Raw genomic sequence first — 22,667 nt, forward strand, 5'->3', positions numbered from 1 at the left:
AAAGGAGCCACGCTCTAATGCAGTTACCCACTTTTCACCCCACCAAGAGGGCTCCACATTCACATATGTGCTTATTGGACATTGTGCTTCCCTGTTTCTAGGGGTACAGCATCTATTTCCTACTAGTGATTGAGGTTGCCAATTTAACATTACCCAGGATATACTGAAAAGTGGAAAAAGCACCTCTGAAAGAACCCAAGGTGAGAGCACCAAAACATTTTAGTAATAGTGGGACAGACTCCTTATTTTCAAAATACCACATCTACCCACATACCTCATGATGCACCATATTTTTTTTTTTTTATAAACGACCACTGCCTATTTTAGTTCTCTTTCAGGAGGTTTTTTTTTTTTTAATTCTAGTTAGCACCACAGCCAGGAAAGGTTGGCTGTTAATAAAGTAGAAGAAAGGACCAATGATGTCCAAAGGAATGAACATAAATTTTAATGGCTTTTCTTTTTAAATGTCAATACATTTGTCTGAGTGCCTTTAACTGCCTGCTTATGATAGGTGACACAGCCCCACATCTCCTCTCCTTGAAGCTGAGTTGGTAATGGGGTCTGCTGGTGGTACTCTAGTGAGAACTAGATGAGCCTGGGAAAGTCTCTGACCATCAAAGGACTGAGGTACAGGCTGGGCCCAAGAATGTGCACAGTTATCAGTGTGTACCCAGCTGCCACATGGCCAGGGAGAGTGGGGACTGGGTGCCTGGCTGGCTAAATAGGAAAGTAGGCTCAGGAAATTAATTTAAGAGGTCCTAATAAAACACTTACCTCATGCCAGCAGCTGTACATGATGGTATATACTCTCTCTGAAGCTAGATGAGGCCTATAGAGACGGAGGCCTTGGGCAATGTGTTCAGCAGTTTCACTGTTAGTAAATCTTTCATATGGCATCTTCCCCAGAGAGTAAATTTCCCACATCAAAACCCCTAGACAATGAAAAAAATATATTAAGCTGATTTAGTCTCTTTGGGTGTTTGGGATCCTAGTCTTCCTAGATCAACCTCAGATTATTATATTCAGCTGATTCCCCACTCTGTGAATTTTCCATTTTGTCCCAACTTCTGCTGTAGTACTGCCCACACTGGAGAGTAATCGGGGTTGTACTGGACTATTAGTTCTTCTGGAGAGAGACATCATCTTATTTGTCTTTGTAATTATAGGGTCTGGCAGAGTCCCATGGTGCATAATCAGTATTCAAAAGCTGTGGAATACTAAATAAATTGTTTCTCTCGATTGTAAATTCTAAGAAGGCAGAGATGAAGTCTAGTTTACTCTTTCTATCCTCAGGAACCCCTGTGGTGCCTGACAATGGTGAGCACTCCCTAAGGACTAGAAGAATGAAAACAACAAATAATAATCTCTCTGTGCAGGTTGCAAAGTGTGAAATTCCCCAATTGCATTCCTCTTCCTTTGAGCTGTATAATCTGTATAATTTTATTCACTCACCAAAAGCCCAGATGTCAGATTTGCTGCTGAACTTGCTATACATAAGGACTTCTGGTGGTGACCATCGGACTGGAAATTTGGAGCCTACTGAGCTTGTATATTCATCATCCAGGACATACCTGCAGAGGGTTCAGGACTTGTTACAATTTTTTTTTTGACTTGTTCCTATTTGGAGAGCTTGACATTTACTTAAATTTTCTTGGCACAGTCACATGAGCTAAACAAATACATGCTTACAGGCCAACCAGTGTGTTTTACAAATGTTACATTTAATGTATTCCTGTTTTCATATCTGATTTAGCTTTCCTGATTGACAATATGGTTACAGCAAGGATGAAGTGAAATAAGATCTATTAGGCACTCCTTTCTTCTTCTTTCTCTCCCTTTCTGTTTTATCCTTCCTTCTATTCTGCAGTTGCAAGTGGGGACTAGACTGATTAGGAAAGAAGGAGGCAAGGGAGAGAGAGAGAGAGAGAGAGAGAGAGAGGCAGAGGAATAAAGACAACAGGGTTGACAGATCAAAATGAGGTATTGGGGATCTTAGCTTTAAAAAGAGGGATGGAAGGCAGCCCTGGTGGCTCAGCGGTTTAGCGCCGCCTTCAGCCCAGGGCCTGATCCTGGGGACCAGGGATCGAGTCCCACATTGGGCTTCCTGCATGGAGCCTGCTTCTCCCTCTGCCTGTGTCTCTGCCTCTCTCTCTCTCTCTGAATAAATAAATAAATCTCTCTCTGTGTGTGTCTGTCATGAATAAATAAATTAAATAATTAAAAAAATAAAAAGAGGGAGGGAGAGGGGCACCTGGGTGGCTCAGTGGTTGAGCACCTGCCTTTGGTTCAGAGTGTGATCCCTTGGTCCTGGGATCCTGGAATTGAGTCCTGCATCAGGCTCCCTGCAGGGAGCCTGCTTCTCCCTCTGCCTATGTCTCTGCCTCTCTCTGTGTGTCTCTCATGAATAAATGAATAAAATATTTTTTAAAAGAAGAGGGAGGGAGAAAGGAGAGGAAGGAGATATTATAATAAAAGAATGAAAGAAATGACAAATAATTCAGAGAAAGAAGAGGAAGAAGATGGTGAGAAAGACTAGAATGAGGGGGAAAAAAGAAAGGGAGAGGATTCAAAACAATAATGCTGCGTCATGTTGTACTGTGCTATTTTTACTTTTAGAAGGAAAGGTGAAAATGGCACACTCACCTGGACAGGCCGAAGTCAGATACTTTAACAACTCCTTGATCGTTTACCAAACAGTTTCGAGCTGCCTGTAGTACAACAGTTACCCATGAGACTCTGCCTTTGGCACACAGGTTAAAGGTACAAAGCTTCTGCCCACCAGGGGAATGAAGCCAGGGAAGCCTCATCTCTTTCAGCTCAAGAAACACTTTCCCACCCAGCAGGTGTCAGGTGATGCCACTGAGAAACTCTGATGCATTTCCACTACATCTAAAGCAACCTGATATATAGACATAAGTAAAGCATTGAGGGCAGGCAGAATGATTTCATTCACATTGACGATTCCATGATACCCCATCCTCTCCTGAATTGATGAAAGAATCAGGGAGAACAGAAAACAAGTTTGTTTTGTTTGCTTCTCTGCCAGTGGGACTAAGACAATTTGAGCCTTGGCTTGGCTGAAATAAATAGGGGCACAAACTCTGATGCCTCTAGAGGTCAGGCAGGCAAAGTGATAGAATGAAATGGGGTGGGTAGATTGCAGGAAATGGCAGAGCATGCAGTTGGCCTGGAGGAGGCAAGCTGCTCCTCAGCTCCATCTGACTATTAGCATGGCCTCTGTGAATGAGCCTGCTGTTTCAAGATGGTCAAGATTTTCAATAGAAGCTGGAAATTCAGGTTTTTCAAATGTGTTTGTGTTTGCTGACTAACATAGAACATTTAAAAAACAATGACGAATGTACCCACAGACCCCCATTATATGACTCTGATGTAACCAAATGATGGTTCTGTGCCACTGGGAAGTAGGGTACCCTTCTGTCCTGAAGGACCCCACCATTTCCTTGTTGTGGTAGGGGGCTGGCACGAGTGACTGCTCCAGCTTCCACCTTGGCACAAGTTGTACTGTTGAGGCTGGAGATCCTTGACTGGCTGACTACTGGGGCATAGGTTCGTTCACCTAACTCTTACTGTTTTCTAGACAAAACTGAAATGATAATTCTAGCAACCCTCCTTATCCAGGTATGATATATCTTCCTCTGCTACTTCCACCCCCTCAGCCCTTGGTCCCAGGCCAATCCTTCTGAGGTCCTACCAGGTCTCGGTGAAGGAATTGCTTTGACTCCAGGTATTCCATGGCTTCACAGACATCCTTGCACATCTCCAGCAGCTGCTGAGTCTGGAAACGGTTGCGCATTTCCCTCAGGTAGTTCAGGAGGCAGCCATTGGCCATGTACTCAGTGATGATGAAGATAGGGCGCTGTTTGGTGCAGACGCCATACAATTGTACCAGCTTCTCATGGGAAAGATTCCTACAGAAGAGGCAACAAACCTTTCTGGCTCTGCATACTAATCAGAAAGGGACTGGATAGGAAAGGGGTTGGCCTGGAAGTAGAGCATCAGATAAGGGACTGTGATAACAAGTTGAGCTTCCTCCTTCCTTCCCTTTTTTTTTTTTTTAATTTTTTTTTTAGAATACTTTTTAAAAAAAATTTTTATTTATGATAGTCACACAGAGAGAGAGAGGCAGGCTCCATGCACCGGGAGCCCGACATAGGATTCGATCCCGGGTCTCCAGGATCGCACCCTGGGCCAAAGGCAGGCACTAAACCGCTGCGCCACCCAGGGATCCCCTTCCCTCCCTTTTGATCTAAACCCCCAAAGTGCCTAATATGTGAGGGTGGGCAGGGATTTGGAGCCCAAACAGAACAGAAAATAAGCTCAGGGCTGACTGAACACCAAGGCTAATCAGAAGCAGTCTTTCTTTTGAAAGTCTCATTTTTCACATTTATCCCCAAATGCTACAATAGTACACACCCATGATCAATACTATTAGCAACCAATATGTAAGGCAAAGAAATGATTACTTTAGCGGTTAGTACTCCCAACAAAGACTGACCTCAGGTCTTGGTCCCAAATCTCTCTCAATCTAAGTCACCTTAAGCCACAGTGGAAACTTTCTCAGTAATTCCTAGACTCCTAGGAGTCTAGGAGTCTCCTAGTAATTCCTAGACTCAGTAATTCCTAGATTGTAGAGCTGAGTTTGGGCTGTAACTCACATCATGACTTTGGCTTCTTCAATGAATTCATCCTCAGACATGGAGCCTTCTTTGATCATCTTGATGGCCACATCATATTGGCCTCTCCATTTCCCATATTTCACTACCCCAAACTGTCCAGTCCCCAGCTCCTTCAAGAAGGTCAGGTCCTTTGGATCAATTTCCCATGATCCTATAACAACAAAGCCTCAATATGATTATTTTGGGAATCATGTATGTATAATTCCTACAATAGGTAAGAATCCCTACTAGGGGCAGAAAAGGCAAGCAGTAAAAGGGAAATGCTCAAGAATATAATCTATCTTTGCTCAGGTCAATCTCAGGGACAGGGTGGTTACTGGTTGGAGGAATTGGAATTCTAGGTGCACATCAGCCATAAAGGAAGGAGAAACTAGACAATCTTTTAAAATCTCTTTATGATTATGGTTTTTTTAATCACACAAAAAATAATCCCTTTATGAATCTATGTTCTTGCAGTCCCAGTAGGAGCCACCAGAGGGAGGAAACTATTAAATAACTTGTTTATTAAATAATCTTCTTTGAGGCAGCTGGTGCAGAACAGTGTGCTGCAAGGTCCAGTGGGGTCAGCCAAAGGTAGTCCTGGTAACTGACCAATCCACCCTACCCTAGAGAAATAAGCAGTTACCGTAGCCCAGGCCTGCAGTGGAAGGTGCATTCTTGTTTTGTTGAGACACTGGATATTTGAGCCTAGATATGAGCCCTGAAACATACAGAGAGGGTCATGCTGCTGGTGCAGTGTAGGAGGTGGGATGCTGAACACACCCTCACTTAAAACCTCACACTTCTTATATCCATTCTTCCGGTACATTTTGAATCCCAGAAGATCTCCACGAACCCAAATTTTTCAGGAAGCTTCTCTTCTCACCAAAGAATTTTCAGAAGAAAAAAAGAGAAAATACTAATGGAAATACACTCCCCAACTAAATATATCCCCACCTCCCAGCCCAGGCTTAGCTCACATCCTACTGCTGCTTTTAATACTGAAAAGTGTAATTGGGACCCTATAAAATGATGGCCTCAACACTGCCTTGCATGGAGGTAGCAGATAGCAGCAAGTCTTCTCAGTGAAGCTTATCCCATGCATTCATGCCCTCACCAATCTCCAGTTTTTTAAATGTCTACCCTACTTAGAAACTGTCTTCTGGTGTTTTCTAACCTGTATGTTCTTTGAGGGCAAGGACCTTGACTAATAATTTTACTGTGATCTCCAGTACCAACAAAATTGCTGAGTAGATGATAGGAACTCAATGAATACTCACTGATTTGTTAATTTACCAGCATCTTCTGTCTTTCCTTAGCACTGAGCATCAGTCATCAAATAAGAAGTCACTCCCTACTGGCTGAGAGTCTGCCTTTGACTGCCTCTTTACTTGATCTCTACCTGGCATCATAGGGGTTTTCTTTCACCAAATTTGCACTACCCTGTGAGGCTTTTTCTTCTCACCACCTTGTCCCGAATTGCTTCTCCTGGTTTTTGTCACATCCTTCTTCTCTGGTACCCCTGATACTCACCTGCAGAGTTATGCTGATGGTAGTTAATGAGCTCAGGAATGGTGCTGAAAAGGTGCTTCTCTGCCAGGTAATACTGGCTCTGAGGTGTGGAACACACAACATAATGGCGTATCACCCCTTGAGGGTCCCTGAAGAAGTGGATGCTGAGTCAGCAACTTGGAAACAAGGGTCAGCAGGACCCAAGAAGTAAAGTGAAATGAATTTTGAGTTTAAGGGACAGAGGTAGTAGGAGGGATACACCATTAAGAAGCTATTGGGGGTACTAGGAGAGGCACACCATTAAAGCACCTCTGTCCTTTGTCCCCAGGGCCTTGAAACAGTAACACTTACCCTGTAGATTTAGCAAACACAGACACAGTATATTTTCCAGCTTTGCTGGAGTCTCTGACAATGAAACCTCCTTCTTTCCCCTGAAACAATGAAAAAGAAGCTGACTTGAAGGAGGAAGTGGCACTCACATCTGCATTCCACCTGCCCAAACTTGAGAGAAAAAGTGAAGCCCTAATCTTACTGCCAAGTTCCATGTTTGAACTGCAGCCTCATTGTTTTTGATAGTGAAAAGTGCAATTGATATCCCCCTCCATAAAATGATAGTCTTGACACTGCCTTGCTTTGAGGTGACAGAGAACAGCAAGCCCTCACTTGTTGTGCAAGGAGAATGCCATTTGCCTGTGGTCACACACTTACCTCTTGCTTCAGCAGTTGCTCAGCTTGACTTCGAGTCATGTGTTTGGAATACCACCTGTAAAGGGAGAATGCTTCAGTGGCTCTTCGGCTGTGGTGTTAGCAGGTGGCAGAGGTGTCCGGGGATGGGATCAGAGATAGAGCACTCAAGGACAATCCATTTTCATGATTAGGGAGAAAGGACAGTGACAAAAGATTGGCATTTTCACCCTTTCAAATGTTTCCTATCAAGTTGTCAAATCCTTTTCTTTGAGTGGTTCTTCTGGGTTGGAGTGGGGGTGGGGCATGGTGACCTCTGTAGCTCTCATAAGCAAAGGGTGTTTGGGGGTGAGAGTAAGACAGAGCCACTGAGGGTGGTGGCATCATTTGACCCAGTTGGCACTGACTTTAATAAGTACCTTGAAATAAATTTGTTGAAAATATAAAAATGTATACACTATCTTTGGTTCTTCTGGCAAGACTGTGTGCTGGAAACATAAGAATACTCACTCATACATTTCTATGGAGTCTTCTGCTTCGGTGACATAGTTACTAGGGATGTAGCCTTCCTGCCTGTAGAGGAGACAATGTGGTAGATCATCCAGCACTTCCTATCCTTCAGTGGGGAGACAGATTCATATGCCCATATCTCTGGGCTCACAACCAATCTCAAATGGAGGTCTATAAACCACACCCCTCCATCAAAGAGAATCATGTCACTGATGCGTGGCTAGGCCAGTGAGGTGTGTAGCTTTGCACATGTGGCACTGACACATATGTCAGGTGTGCATGACAACATATGGGCCAGACTCTACAGGCTCAGAGGTGTGGCCATAAGTAGCGCTGTACTCTGGGAAGTACTTGCTGGAACAGTATATTCCCTTTGGTGTGGGAAGGACAATTTCTGATTGGGATACCGAGTAGGGGAATTATGCTGCAAGATTTTGCACCTGTGTGGAGTGGACGGGCACAGAGTTGTAGAAGACCTGGAGTGGACTCACCCATTTTTATCCCGTGCTCTCCACCAGGGTAAGTTGCTCTCCTCCAGGATAAAATACTCCTCTCCCTTTCGCAGCTGTAGATCATTTGCATTCATTGGCATGTAATCATAAAGGGCTACAACCTTTTTCAGCTCACTTGTAGAGGCAGGCGCTGCTGTTGGCTCAGGGGGCAGTGGCTTTTTCAAGATCTGTGTAGTTGGAGAGAAAAGTAGGGCTGTTTGGCTAGATATCAAGCACTCTCCACTTCTCCCTCAACTCTCTGCCTTACTAGAGACACCAGTCTAACCTAAATCAGGCATAATAAAAGGTTTATTCAGCATTCATTCAACAAGGATTTTCAAGTACCTATGCTGGGCTCTCGGCCTGGAGTGCACATCAGAATCATCTAGGGAGCGGTTAACAATCCCAGGCAGTTTCCTACCCCAATTATGTCAAAATCTCAGGGGACAGGACCCAGGCATCAGTATTTTTAAAGCTTCCTGGGCAAGAACCATGAATAGTCATGGTTAAGAAATCTTGACACTAAACCAGTGCATTAGTCTATTAAGTCTGAATCTTGGTTTCCTTGTTTATAAAATGGGCATAATAACTCCTGCCCTGCTTACTTACAAAATATGAGAAAGGACTTTTTATAATTCGAAAAGTAACCAAAAAATCAACTTTTAAAATAATAGATTAATGGTAGAATCAAGTATTGGGTATATGGATGTTTATTGTTAAATTCTTACAACTTTATGTTTGAAAATATTTTTCATTTTTAAAAAATCAGGCTTTGTTTTATTTTAAACAAGTGATTGGATTAAATTGTTGCCAAGAACTTCCTAATAGCCCTCTCTCTTACCACTGAAGAGTGGCAAGATTTGTCCTACTTAAGGACAGGTCCCATATCTCCACAAGAACACCAATTGACACTGCCAAGTCCTGTTGGAATTCGGAGACTGGTGTGTTTTCAGGGTGTGACTATAAGTTTCTTTCTTTTTTAATTTAAATTGTATTTTTAAATTAATCTTTATGCCCAACATGGGGCTCAGACTCAAAACCCCAAGATTAAGAGTTGAACGCTCTACTGACTGAGCCAGCTAGGCACCCGTGTAAGTTTCTATTTAAGCAGTAGCAGCACCAATTTCCCTGTATACCTGGTCTTCCTCAGGCGTGGGAGGAAGAGGCTTTTTTGTCTTTCTGTGAGAACTCCCAGGTTTCAAACCTGCAAAATAAGAAACTAGTGTTGACATAGGATGCATTTTAGGAAGGGGCCCAGGGACAGATTTGATCAGGGACTTAGCTTTTGAGCCTTTAGGAACATTAAAAGTCTGAGGGGATATAGCCTTGTGCCAGGTCACGTGGCTTGGAGAGCAGAGCACCAGTGGGATTTTGGCCCTGACTTATCCCCTTCCCCAGACCCCTTTGTGCAGTGGCGAAATGTACAAACCTGGGTTTGATAAACCCTTTCAAGAGTGATGGATAGTCAAAAGAGGGAGAAATTATATTGATCAGATCTCTTACTTCCATTCCTGTTTTCCAAAATTTGGCAGCCCATCGCATTTTTGGCTGTCTGAGAGCAGCAGAGATACTGCCCATCGATCCAGAAGCAAGGGTGGTATTTCTGTACCAGATCACTGTTATACCGGATTACTGTAACAGGAGAAAAGAGAGAAGGAGATCACATCTGACATTCTGAAGAATTCACCATTTGCATGTTTTCCTCTTTGACTAAGGTTAGTGATGAGCTTCAAACAACTGCCCCTTCCTCACCTACCCTGAAGGAAAGCAGATGACAGAACCAATTAGCTGACATCCCTGGTCCTGGAAATTTCTTGTGAAGTTCTCTTCAGTGGTCTGTCATGATGACTATCTCCTGACCACCAAGATAAGAATATCTGATGTTTCCAGAGCCCAAGAGCAAAAAAACATATGTTATTTGTTTTCCCAGTAACCATTTCAATCTTCTTGTAAGGCAAGGTATTGATTATGGTATTCTTTTCCAGATACAGGAAGCGATGTGCCCAAGCTAAACTCTCACTCCAGTTCTCAGCATATCAATGTCTCAGCTACCTGAGTGATCTTTTAGAGATATTTGCTTTAGTGAAAATGTCTGCATCAGGCTTCCTGTATTCATAGAACAGTCAATAGAATGGAGCTCAGGAGCAAATGAGGTGACTCTTCTCCTAGAATAAATATAGATCCAGTTTTCCTAGGGCCACTGAAGTGGGTGAGCTCGTTGTGGGAAATAAAAACAGTTCCATTTCCTTCGCAGAGTCATGAAGCTCAAAAGACCTCCCAGAAGCCAAAGTACTTTGCAAAGAATAGAGTGGTTTGCAGATAGGAGGAATTGGTATTACTGTTTTTAATACTGTGGCATCTCAAGAATCTTAACATGAAGTAAATTAGACAAGTCATTTTGGGATCATGTTGTCAGATAACAGAGAAGCAAAGACAACTGAAATAATTGACAACAGCTAGCATTGGGGCAAAAAGACCTCGGCTGATCTAAGAATATACACATTTGAGGGATGCCTGGGTGGCTCAGTTAGTTAAGCATCTGCCTTCGGCTTAAGTCACAATCTTAGGTTCCTGGAATCGGGCCCTGGGCAGCTGGTGCCCTGCTCAGTGGGGAGTCTGCTTCTCCCTCTCCCTCTGCCCCTTCCCCCCAATGCACTGTCTCGCTCTTACTCTCTCTCTCTCACTTCCCCTCCCTAACCACCCCCCCCCGTCAAAAAAATTAAAATAAAAAAATAATATGCACATTTGAGGACTTACACATGTCAGTGTTACTGCTAAGAGGAAGCCCACATCACTTTTTTAAAAGATAAAAAAAAGATAAAAACAAGGCAAAGCGTTCCTCTATAGAGACCAGCTCAAGTCCTTAAGAGCTTGTTAGTCATACTCTATTCACTTAAGACTTTGGGGGAAGCCTAGAAGCTTCTGGTGGCCAAGTGCATTTTACAGGCTAATGAACAAAAGCACTTTTTTTTAAGTGCTATTATGATGTGTTTCTAAACATGGATTTGAAGACTTCTAACCACTGTCCCCTGCCCACCCTCACCCCTTACTTTCTCAGCACTCCCCTTCACCATCATACCAAGTACAGGGTGGTAGGGTGGTGGGAGCTATTCAGATGGAAGTGCAAGCTCCAAGGGGCTGCAGTGTCAGTAGAGAATTTTTTATTTTAAAGATTTTATTTATTTGAGAGAAAGAGAGCATGAGTGGGGAAGGGGTAGAGGGAGAGGGAGAAGCAGGCTCCCCACTGAGCAGGGAGCACAGATGCTTAACCAACTGAGCCATCCAGGTACCTTTGTCTATAGAGATTTTTAAAACAATAATAAAACCAACCATAACTCTGTCTTTTTTTATTATCTGGCACTGGCAATTCTGAACAACATTCCAGATATCAGCCAGGACTGATTGCTCTCACTACCTCCACTCCTTGCCCTCCCTCCCCCCACCATTACTCTTCACCCAGGGATTTGTAGATCCTTTGGTACAGGCCTAGACACTGGTAGACCTGCCAAGAATTCTTAACCAACACCTGGCTGCTCTGATAAACAAAGCTATGCTAATGAGCGCACATAATACTTTCTGCCTCTGTACCTCCAGTAGATCATTAAGAGCTCACCCTACATCCCTGAATACTGCTTGGTACTTAAGAGGTCCCTTGAAGATGACACCTTTCTTTTGTTAGCCAATCCAGAACTGGCATTTCCAGCTACCTAGGAGCAAATTGTGAAAGCAGAGTGTCTCCAGAAGAGACACTCCATAAGAGACTAAATGTTTGTTTGTGTCCCCCTGAAATTCATATGACGAAGCCCCTCAATGTAATGGTATTAGGAGATGGAGACTAAGGGAGGTGATCAGGTCATAAGAGCAGAGTCCTCATTATGAGCAGAGTCCTCATTATGCCCTTATAGGAAGAGACTTGAGAGAGATTTTCTCTCTCTGCCATAGGAGAACATAGAAAGTGGCCATTCTGCAAGCCAGGCAGATAGTTCTTGCCAGGAATCAAATTCACTGGCACATTAATCTGGGACTCCCCAGCTTCCAGAACTGTGATAAATCAACATTTGTTGTTTAAGCCACTTGGTCTATGGTTTTTTTTTTTTTTTTATTACGCCTGAGCTAACTAAGACAGTGTCCAAAGAGGAGGGCCAGGAAAGACTACTTCACCAATGCACAGGGCCAATCCTATCTGGGAAACACTAATGGTTGGTGCACATTCTCCAAGTACTTGATGGGCTGCTTTCTCATATTCATATTTATCAGGATAATGTCTAAAATTCTGTTTCAGGTATGCATGAATTATTCCTTCCTATATCGGTCATTAGAGTTTTGCCAATCCACTCTTTCTTTCATTTTTGGTGAGGTCAGGCCTTTTGCTTCTTTTTGAAGTTGCAATTAAGAGAGGATCTATTGAGCTTGACCAAACAAAGGTTCTAGAGTAAATGTAGACACATATCTGTGGTGCTATAACATTAAAGTGACCACTGCCATATTCAAGGAAACGGAAGAAGAGAGCCCATGGCAAAGTCCTCAGGGATACAACCTCTGCATGGAAAATACCACTGAAAAAAAGATGGCAGCTGGACATGGGTACCTGAAGCACTACTTTTAAATTGAGGTATAATTTATATACAATCAAGTATGCAACCTAAGACATACAACTAGCCAATTTGTCTACAACCATTTACCACTTAGGTCCAGCACCAGAGAAAGCTCCTTCATGTACTTTCATAACCAATAGCCCTGCTGAGGTAGCCAGTATTCTAATGAAATCCCCTTTGCATGTTAATGATTTTCAGTTGGTGCATTTTATCTACAGTGGGATAACTTATCCCTGGAGTAGGATTTTATGCCTTCTAGATTATCTCACAGTTGGCCTTGCCAGCACTTGGGGCTGTTCTGGTATTGTTAGGACTTGCACCTAAATCTCCTGACAACTGTGGTATTTGTTGCAAGGTGCTTCCCTTTTGGCTCATGTTGTCAGCCCAAGCAGGTTCAACAAGATATATACCCCGGTCTGTAACAACTGGAAATGAAATGCCTTCAGTAAAGTGCAAGCGAAGAGAAGGCAAAATTGCACCTTACCTACACTACCTATCCACACTAATAACTCAATTGAAGTGGTGGTGTTTTCTATTTGTTTTGGCTTTATTTTTACTGTTGTAATTTTACTTGCCTAATGAACTTTAGCAGTTGTGCATAATCAGCATTATATTTGATTTGAGTCAGTCAACCAAGTTTATAAGCTGGATATTCTTATCCTTTGTCATTGCTCATACCTTGAATACAGTGGGCACTCAATAAGTATTTGTTAGGCTAATCTATGATTGGTTTTGAAATTAGTAATGTAAGTGTAAAGGAGTTACTAACTTGTATATGTCTCATGTTTTGTCTTTTCTGGTTCTCCCTCAGTACATCCCACCTTCCCCTGCTTCCACACTAAATCCTAGCTGTCTATCAACATGGAGCCCAAGTTAGTGGTGGCTGTTTACACTCAACAGAAAAATCTGTTAACACAACTATTGGTCCCTCTCTGCGTGCAAGGTGCTGTGTGAGGCATTGTGGATGGAACCAAGAAAGTGCAAATATATATGCCCTCTGTGTGCTTATTTTGCACCCCTAGGGTAAAGCAGGCCTCTTACCTCAAAACATGCCAAGAACTGGACTTTGTGGTATAAGATATCATCAGTTTGCAATCTCAACATGTCCTTACTCTAGAGTATCTTGCAGCCAACTATAGGTGTAATTTCTGGACTTGAGAACAAAGCATCATGAAACTATTAATAAGCTTAGGCTCTGGAGTCATAGAGACATAGGGATATGGTAAAAATCCAGACTTCACCTCTCAGTGTGCCCAGGAGTAGGTTACTAAACCTCTTTGAACTTCAGTTCCCCCATTTGTAAACAGGGGAATGATACATACTTCATAAGCTTCTCATGAGGATTAAAAGCTAGTACATTTGAAACACTTGGCACAGAGCCTAGAACATCATAAGTGCTCACTAAGTGTTAGCTATTACCATTGTTGTTTTTAAGCCAAGGTTGCTGCAAGAATTAAGTGAGATAATAAATATAAGGTATCTAGCTCAGTGTCTGGCACATAGCAAGAATTCAATAAATGACCCATTTTTTCCTTTCTCCTCTCCTCTTTCAGCTTGAGAGATTCGGTTTTATTTTGGCCAATCAGACCTGTACTCAAGGGAGTGAATAAGGGTGGTACAGTGAGCCACCATATATCAGAATCTAAATGTTAAGACAAAGGGCTGTCATGCAATAACCCAACCATGCTGTTATCAGTCTGCCATCCTTCCTGTTTCTCTAGGCAGCCTTTCCTGATGTCAACTCAACCAGTTAATCTCTCAGTCACTTGACATGTGGCTATATATACACACAAATACGTCTGCATGCATCCTGTGCTGCAAACCTCTAGAGTCAAGTTTATCTGAATGCATTGTATGGTCTTTGTCAAATGCCGAAACTATGTTCAAGTTTAAGTCCTCACAAAACAAGGAACATGAAATAGTTCCTTAGAAAATATTTTCCCGTAATGAAGAGATGTACAGTGCTCTTTCCTGTATAGTGTTTGACAGTTTTCTATGTGCTCTCACATACATTACCTCATTTGATCATTAGGACAACGCTGCAGGTAGGTATGGCAGGCATCATTATTATTTCTATTTCAGAAGAAGAAACTGAGCCTCAGAAGAAGCTTGTTGGCCTACTTGCCAGAAGTCACCCAGCTTGTGAGTGGTAGAAGAGAACTTGGAAGAAGCTTCTCTACTCTGACTTCAAGAGCTCTCATGATCATCTAATTTTTGGAATTAGATATTTTATGCTTAGGATTTGAAATATTGCAATAACTATTGAATTCCACACCACACCACCCTTGTAATTGATGTAAAGGGTGGGACTCTTTTATAGATAGGAAAATAGAGGTGTCTGCAATTACAGAATTGCACTAGAGAGATAGTGGTGGAACTGGGTTGAAACTCTTAGTTTAGCACATTATCTTTTATTCATATAATGGAATATTAAACTCCATTGTATCAGTAATATTGGAAAAAATGCAATCTATCATCCTTCCACCCTGTCGTCCTTCTTGCCTCCTCCCTCCTCTCTTTCCTTCCTTCCCTTTCACCTCTTCTTTTTCTTTCTCTCACCTCACTCCTTCCATCTATTCTTCTTTTTCCTTTTCTGTCTCCATCTCTCTCTTTCCTCACTTCTCTCTCTCTTTTTCTTCCTTCCCCTCTTCCTTTCTTCTTTCTTTGGAAACTAGTTTATTTTCCAAATAATTCTCACCGTTTTTAAGCTGGTGAATCCAACGCTTCCTCAGTTCTTCAGTTGGGGAGAAGACATAAAGAGGCCCTTCATCATATACAACCTGAAGCAATGGACACACAGACTTCAGCAGTTAGGATTCAGAAAAAAAAGAAAAATGTCTTTGAAGGAACTAATGTTAAGCTACAAATCTGTATATTCATAGTGGGAAACAAAGAAAGGTAGTCTTCAGCCAGCCTTGGAGCTGAGGTCATGTAAACTATCTGAAAAATTCCTGAACAATTCATATCCAGGGTTGTAAGACTTAGAAGCTCTTAGCTTTTTAAATAGTCCTCCATCCTCTTGACTTGTGTTTCAATTTGTGTGTCAACTTAGTTCATAATATTTCCCCCAGCCTTGATGGAGACTTGGATTTGTGTTTATTCAACAAAGTATATTTTATGATCTGATTAAACCTTGAGTTTGTATAGAAGAGAAAATGAAGTAATTATTTGTGTAACTCAAGTCTTGATTGTTACATATGGATTGTTCACTTGGATAATATGAAGCAAAATTTTAACTCATGGCCAATTTTTCTCCTACTGCCTAGTGGCCTCCCCTTGCCAAAATAAACCAAGTTAGGAACCACAAAAGGGTAAAGTATATATTTACTTCAAAAAGAGTAAAGTACATATTAAGCATTGTCATCAAATCAAACAATATTTTTTAACAACTTCAAATGTACGAGGCATTGTTGTGTTAAGTGTTCTGGAGGTGCATGAAACATGTTCCAAACCTCACAGATGTAATAGACATCACATAGTGGATTCTGAAATCAAATGTAAATTAATTTGAATTACTTGCTATTTAGTATCATCCACTAGCCCAGCCAAACAACATCATCTAGTTGAAAGACAACAATAATAAAAACTATGTCTAAAACACTCCTATTTCACAGGTTTTGTAAACTATGATACAGTCAGGGACATAAACAAGATCCTCACACATCTTTCTTTTTGCTTGTTAGTCTTGCTGTGCTCATAAATCCATGACAGAAAGCCCCCTCCCCTGAGACTTTCCACTTCCTTTTCTGGCTTTCACTGTTTGCAGAGACTGCTATATTCACAACATGTGACCTACAGAGTTTTTGGGACACAAGCAAGCCAAATTGAAGATTGAATCTGAAGCTCTTGCTCTCCTTCATGGATTACAATGGATCTATGAAACAGATGTCTATGTGGCTCTTCAGTTGTTTCAGACTAGAATATAATTTAGGTTTATGTATAAGTCTAATAAGTCTTCCCCATACAGAACTTCCTAATACTACTCTTTCCCTCCCCTTTTTCTGTCTTTTCAACCCACATGACCACCATTATACAGATAGGCAGAACCAGAAGGAAGTGAAATGCTCACTCAACAAACAGAGGATCATTCTCAATGCAGTTACCAAGGACAAAACACACCATAATAGAATTACTGCCATTATGGATTCTCTTTGAGGTGAAAGGACTAAAAGGTACTATGTTAAATTGGGAAAATAGAAAAGCAAACACTCTTAGCCCATGTCAGTCTCATTTTTCACTTCAGCTTCCTTGTTTTCCTCGAATTCTGTTCACTGGGACCTAGTATTCTTCACTGTGTCCTGCAACCTATCCCTAATTATTACATTACAGGTACCTTTGAGAGCTGGTGAGAGAAAATACCTTACCTGGAAGGGGTAAGGGAACCTTTCAATGATTGAAATCTGCTCCATTTCACTGGACTCTTCACCCCTTCTCTGCAATGAAAGATGAAAGCATATCCCACTGTGGAAAACAGTGTGGAAGTCCCTCAAAAAGTTAAAAACAGAGCTACCATACAACCCAGGAATCTCACTACTGGACATTTACCCAAAGAATACAAAAACACTAGTTTGAAGGGATATGTGCACCCTGATATTTATAGCAGCATTACTTAAAATAGCCGAGATATGGAAGTAGCCAAAGTGTCCATCAATTAATGAATGGATAAAGAAGATATGTTAGGGGATCCCTGGGTGGCGCAGCGGTTTGGCCCAGGGCGCGATCCTGGGGACCCGGGATCGAATCCCATGTCGGGCTCCCGGTGCATGGAGCCTGCTTCTCCCTCTGCCTGTGTCTCTGCCTCTCTCTCTCTCTCTCTGTGTGACTATCACAAATAAATAAAAATTTTAAAAAATTTAAAAAAGATATGTTTTATATATATATATATATACACACATACACAATGGAATGTTATTCACTCATTAAAAAGAATGAAATCTTGCCATTTGCAATGACATGGATGGAGCTAGAGTATGATGCTAAATGAAATAAGACAGAGAAAGACAAATGCCATGTGATTTCACTCATATGTGGAATTTAAGAAACAAAACAAACAAGCAAAGGAAAAAAATGAGAAAGTCAAAGCAAGAAACAGGTTTTTAAGTATGGGGAACAATCTGAATGTTACCAGAGGGGATGCGTGTGTGTGTGTGTGTGTGTGTGGGGGGGTGTTGGGTTAAATAGGTGATGGAAATTAAGGAGCACACTTTTGATGACCACAGGTGATGTATGGAACTGTTGAATTACTATATTGTACACCTGAAACTAATATAATACTGCATGTTAAAAAACTAGAATTAAAATAAAAACTTAAAGCATAGTTATTGGTTGATGCATTGTTCTTTTTTGGATTTCCTTAGGTACTAGGAGTCCTTTGCAATCGCTCCAGAAGATTTTCCTGCACAGATAATATTAATTATTGTGGATTGTTTCCTTTAATCCAGTAGGCATACATATCATAGGATACATACATAGGATTCAGAACATACATGTTAAAAAAAAACCTCAGCCATTTCAAACCATTGAGGAAAGGGAGGTTACTCAATCAATGGTGCTGGGACAAATATTTAACCACTAGTTTTGGTGTGTGTGTGTGTGTATGTGGGGCAGTTAGGTGGCTATTTCACAGCATAAGCCAAAGTAAATTCTGAATGGATTCAAAAGTTTAATATAAAAATGGAACTATGAACGGACAGAGAAAAAAAACTGACCGTGTATATAATCTTATGGGAGACAAGACTTCCCAATATAATGCTAAAGGTTAGAATCATTAAGAAAAGATGAATTAATTTGATGACATAAATTTTAAAACCCAGAATGGTAACAATGAACAAGTAAAAAACATCATAAATAAAATTCAAAGATAAAAACTGGGAAAAATATTTTCAACATATATTACAGTTAAAGGATTAGTACTTTTAATATATCAAGATCTCTTAAAAAGTACTAGAAATAGGGTAAACATTCTAATGGAAAGATGGGCAAAAAAATGAACAGGCAGTTCACAAATAGAAAAATAGAACTGTAAGACATATAAACGTTCAACCTCATGGGCAACAAAAAATTGAAAAATAAGTCAGCAATGAAATACCACTTTTCTTGGCTGTCAAATTAACAAGCATTTAAAATATCTGATATTGGAAAGAATGTAGAGAAATAGAGATACTCTCATACATAGCTTATAGGAGTGTATGAAATTTAAATTATACTCCTATAAAATAAAATAGAATAAAAAGATAAACATAACCAAATTGTGCAGATCTAGTAAAGAGAAGAATAATATTTTACTTCTAGGAAGTTATTATAAGAAAAAGAATAGGAAAAGTACATAAAGATGTATGCAAGGATATTCTCAACATGTTTATAATATCAAGTTGGAAACAGATGTGTAGTAATAGGAGATTGGTTAAACAAATTGCAATATAAATCACGTTATTAAAATCACGTTATTAAAGAGTATCTATTGTCATGGGGAAAGTTTCCATATATCGTTAAATTGAGAAAGTAGATTACAAAGCAAGATGTGTAGTATGATTCTATGTTTTAAATATATACCATAGGGATGTCTGGCACACTCAGTCTAAAGAACATGTGACTCGATCTGAGAGTCCTGAGTTTGAGCCCTAAATTGGGTGTAGAGAGAGATTACTTTAATAAACTTTTTAAAAAGATTTATTTATTTCAGAGAGAAAGAGAATGCGAGTGGGAGGAGGGGTAGAGGGAGAGATTCTTCAAGCCAACTCCCTGCTGCAAGGGAAGCCATACACAGGGCTGGATCTCAGGATCCACGAGATCATGAGCGGAGCTGAAACCAAGAGTTAGATGCTTAACCAACTGAGCCACCCAGGTGCCCCTTGAGTAAATAAACTTTACAAAAATAAATATATAATATACTCTTAGTATGAATGTATGTGTTGCTAGTGGAGAAAAACATCTGTAAGTCTGTACACCAACATACAATAGTTATTTTAGCTGGATAATGGGATCATGCAAGATTTTATTTTCCTTATTGTGCTTTGTTGTATTTTCTAGAGTTTCTAAAATAATTACACATTACTCTTGTAATTAGGAAAAATAATAAATGACATTTTTTAAAAACTCGACTTAGAAATCTATAGCCATTATGCCTTGGAAAGGCTCTGGGAAATCAAAGGAGAATAAACAGTGAGTTGTTAAAGAATCTCATGACTCAGAGACCTAGAATTCTGGCTTTCAGACTAACTCAAGCCCATAAATCTGATCCTGGTATCTCAGAGAATAAAACCAATCATCTCTGATGAGTTTGAAAATTTCATATATTGGGGCTCTTGGGGGGCTCAGTTAGTGGAGCATGCAACTCTTCATCTCAGTGTTGTGAGGTTGAGCCCCACATGGGTTGTAGAGATTCCTTTAAAAAAATCATCGTAAAATTGGTGTTAGAATTTTCCAAGGTTAAGTGAGTTCTGCATCTGGGGGGAAAATGCTGAGATTCAGTATAACCCATATGTTCCAGAGTGAATAATTTTGTAAGGGAACTCTACCACATTGCATCACCAGTTTATTTATAGAGAGTTGAAGTGTTCCAAGTTTCTTAACCACCCCATTCCTGCTCTGACAATGGTCTCTACTTACTGGAATCTGTCTTTCAGGGGGAGGATTTTTTTCAGGAACCACTGTTTCAACGCAGGTGATCTTCTCAACATCTATTGAACCCTTCTTACTGCCTCTTCTCTGAGAAAGAGAATGAGGAACAAAATGGAGAAAGATTAGGAATGATTAAGCAACCAGATGATTAGATTTTGTTATCTAATCATTCAACATAGTGAGGTGACACCCACGTTCTATTCATCAGAACCTGTCATTTTGAAAAAAAAAATACAACAAAACTTCCAGATCTATTAATCTAAACTTTTTTGACTATCAGAGGGCAAATACTATAGAAGAGTGGATGACTGTGTGTGCCTTTACCATAAAAAATGAAGAATAATTTTCAAGACGTGGATTTCATTCTCAACAGCACTTAATGAATGATCAGTTGCAAGATTCCATGGTAAGATTGCCCCCATGGCTTCTTAGCACCTTTGAATTTTTTGTGCCAACATGGCTGTAGTTAGTTCTAGGCTAAGAAACATTTTTCTGAGTTTGAAATATACCTCGATCCCTACCACCTCCCTCCTCCAACCAAAAATATCTAGTCCTCAAGGAAGATCTAAGGCTAAGTCCTTGATATTCAGGTTTCACAGCAGAAAAACTTACCCCACGTTCAAAGTCATACTCATAGTAGGAAAGTTTGTGCATAGTTAAGAGAAAGAGGCGCTTCTTGAAGTTTAAAGGTGATGTTTTCTTTTTCTGTTGAGATCGCTTCAGAAAGATGCTCTCCAGTATCACTGCAGCCATAGCTTCTTCTTTCTGGAGCTCACTTGTGTGCTGTTGATAATGAAAGTTCTTGAGGACCCAGCACATTATTCCTTATCCCTCCTGGTTCCCTCTCAACCTGACCACCTAGTTTCAAATGGAACAGAATCATGCAAAGCTAATAAAGAGCCTTCTTCCTGCCTTGACATCCTCCTTCCATAGCTTCCGTCTCTGTCAGTTTTCAGGTGTAATGGTGAATTGGAAGGACAGATTCGGCATGAGCTCACATACACTGGGTTTTTGTATAAGGCAATGGAATGCTCTGAATGTCAAATGACATGTACCTGTGTGCTTAGTAATGTCTAGAGGCCACTTTATACTAACCACCCTTTTGTGATACGTGCAGAATCTGTGAACAGCAACAGTCTCTGTGCAGCTGTTGACACTGATATCCCCAGAAGGGATAATGCAGGTGCCAAAACTTCACTGAGGCAGATATTGGACTTTCAGTTCCCAGTTTCCTAGACAGTGAATGCAATTTTTTCAAACATTGTCCCACTGGGGTCTGTAAACAAGGCATATAATAAGGATATGGAGGCTGCACCTGCAGGTATGGACATATACTAACTGCTGCCCAACTGATTTTGCCCATCAACCACTAGCTCAGCTACAAAGGGTAGAAGCTTTGTTCTAAAATTGAAAAATAATTTTGGGGGAGGGAGTTCCTTTTGTTTTGTCTTTGGTTTGTGTGTGTGTGTGTGTGTTTTAGTTTTTTTGTGTGTGCGTGTTTTGGTTTGTGTTTCCCCCTCCTTTTTATATTTTTAAAGACTTTATTTATTTATTCATGAGAGACACACAGAGAGAACAAGAGACACAGGCAGAGGGAGAGAGAGAAGCAGGCTCCATGCAGGGAGCCCGACCTGGGACTCGATCCCCGGTCTCTAGGATCACACCCTGGGCTGAAGGCGGCGCTAAACCGCTGAGCCACCCGGGCTGCCCTCCCCCTCCTTTTCTTAGATTGGTTCTTTTAGACACTGTCTTACCAAAGTGATGCAACTGTCTACTCTTATGGGTGCCATCTCTGGTTATTTACGAAAAGTAATTTGTTTACTCTCTCCAAACTTAGAATACTCTAGGAAAGATTCAGTTTAGGTAGCTGAAGTGCAAAAATGCAAAGAAAGTTACAAAAGAAATCACCATTGGTTTTTTTCATTCATACAAAACATGCTTCATATTAGTTATTCACTTACTGTTTACACACAATTGCATATTCATTTAAAGTCTATGCATAATTCCAAACCTTCCTTAGAAAGATTAAGTGAAAATATAAATACTATCACAAAATGGGGCACTTAATCAGTACAAAATAAGTACTGAAACAGATCACCAGCTTCCCTCAAATTTTGTTATAAGTGGGGTTCTTTTCTTTTTTAAAGATTTTACTCATTTATTCATGAAAGACAGAGAGAAAGAGAGAGAGAGAGAGAGAGAGGCAGAGACACAGGCAGGGGGAGAAGCAGGCTCCATGCAGGGAGCCGGATGTGGGATTCGATCCTGATCCCGTCTCCAGGATCGCGCCCTGGGCTGAAGGCGGCGCTAAACAGCTGAGCCACCCCGGCTGCGTGGGGTTTTTTTCTTAAGGAGGGATGACATTTTTTATAACTAAACTCCTTATCCTTTATCTGTCTATGCAGAATAAATAATGTCAGCATTTTTTTTCTACCTGCCAAACACAGATTATTGCTCACACCAAGGAAACAAGGGAGCAGTTTTTATCAAAGTCTGAGGCTATCCGCACCGTTATTTTGCTCTTTCCTGTGGTGTAGAAGGTTCTATTATCATACTGGGGAGACATTAAAAATAGGTTA

The 22,667-nt window shown here is 40.9% G+C and overlaps 1 protein-coding gene and 1 long non-coding RNA gene across 5 annotated transcripts in view; one reads left to right on the forward strand and one right to left on the reverse strand.

Moving 5' to 3' along the window:
* Positions 1-22,667, reverse strand: part of BTK (Bruton tyrosine kinase) — a 31,721-nt gene that overhangs the window by 1,628 nt on the left and 7,426 nt on the right. For all 4 annotated transcript variants that reach the window (XM_038587869.1, XM_038587870.1, XM_038587871.1 and 1 more), the window contains 17 exons: positions 20,701-20,871; positions 20,077-20,175; positions 16,833-16,901; positions 15,167-15,248; positions 9,377-9,505; positions 9,010-9,077; positions 7,874-8,061; positions 7,383-7,445; positions 6,897-6,951; positions 6,540-6,619; positions 6,210-6,337; positions 5,323-5,397; positions 4,677-4,848; positions 3,713-3,929; positions 2,644-2,708; positions 1,453-1,571; positions 775-932 (listed from right to left, as the gene is read on the reverse strand). In XM_038587869.1, the coding sequence (XP_038443797.1) occupies positions 775-932; positions 1,453-1,571; positions 2,644-2,708; positions 3,713-3,929; positions 4,677-4,848; positions 5,323-5,397; positions 6,210-6,337; positions 6,540-6,619; positions 6,897-6,951; positions 7,383-7,445; positions 7,874-8,061; positions 9,010-9,077; positions 9,377-9,505; positions 15,167-15,248; positions 16,833-16,901; positions 20,077-20,175; positions 20,701-20,841 (1,908 nt within the window). In that variant the 5' untranslated portion in view covers positions 20,842-20,871. The remainder of the gene's footprint in view (positions 1-774; positions 933-1,452; positions 1,572-2,643; positions 2,709-3,712; positions 3,930-4,676; positions 4,849-5,322; positions 5,398-6,209; positions 6,338-6,539; positions 6,620-6,896; positions 6,952-7,382; positions 7,446-7,873; positions 8,062-9,009; positions 9,078-9,376; positions 9,506-15,166; positions 15,249-16,832; positions 16,902-20,076; positions 20,176-20,700; positions 20,872-22,667) is intronic.
* On the forward strand, positions 5,602-17,212 carry LOC119868480. Its single transcript, XR_005386389.1, has 3 exons — positions 5,602-7,901; positions 9,406-9,588; positions 14,551-17,212. It is a non-coding gene; the product is annotated as an uncharacterized LOC119868480 (long non-coding RNA).

This window comes from Canis lupus, chromosome X (assembly GCF_011100685.1).
Source record: "Canis lupus familiaris isolate Mischka breed German Shepherd chromosome X, alternate assembly UU_Cfam_GSD_1.0, whole genome shotgun sequence".
Taxonomy (NCBI): domain Eukaryota; kingdom Metazoa; phylum Chordata; class Mammalia; order Carnivora; family Canidae; genus Canis; species Canis lupus.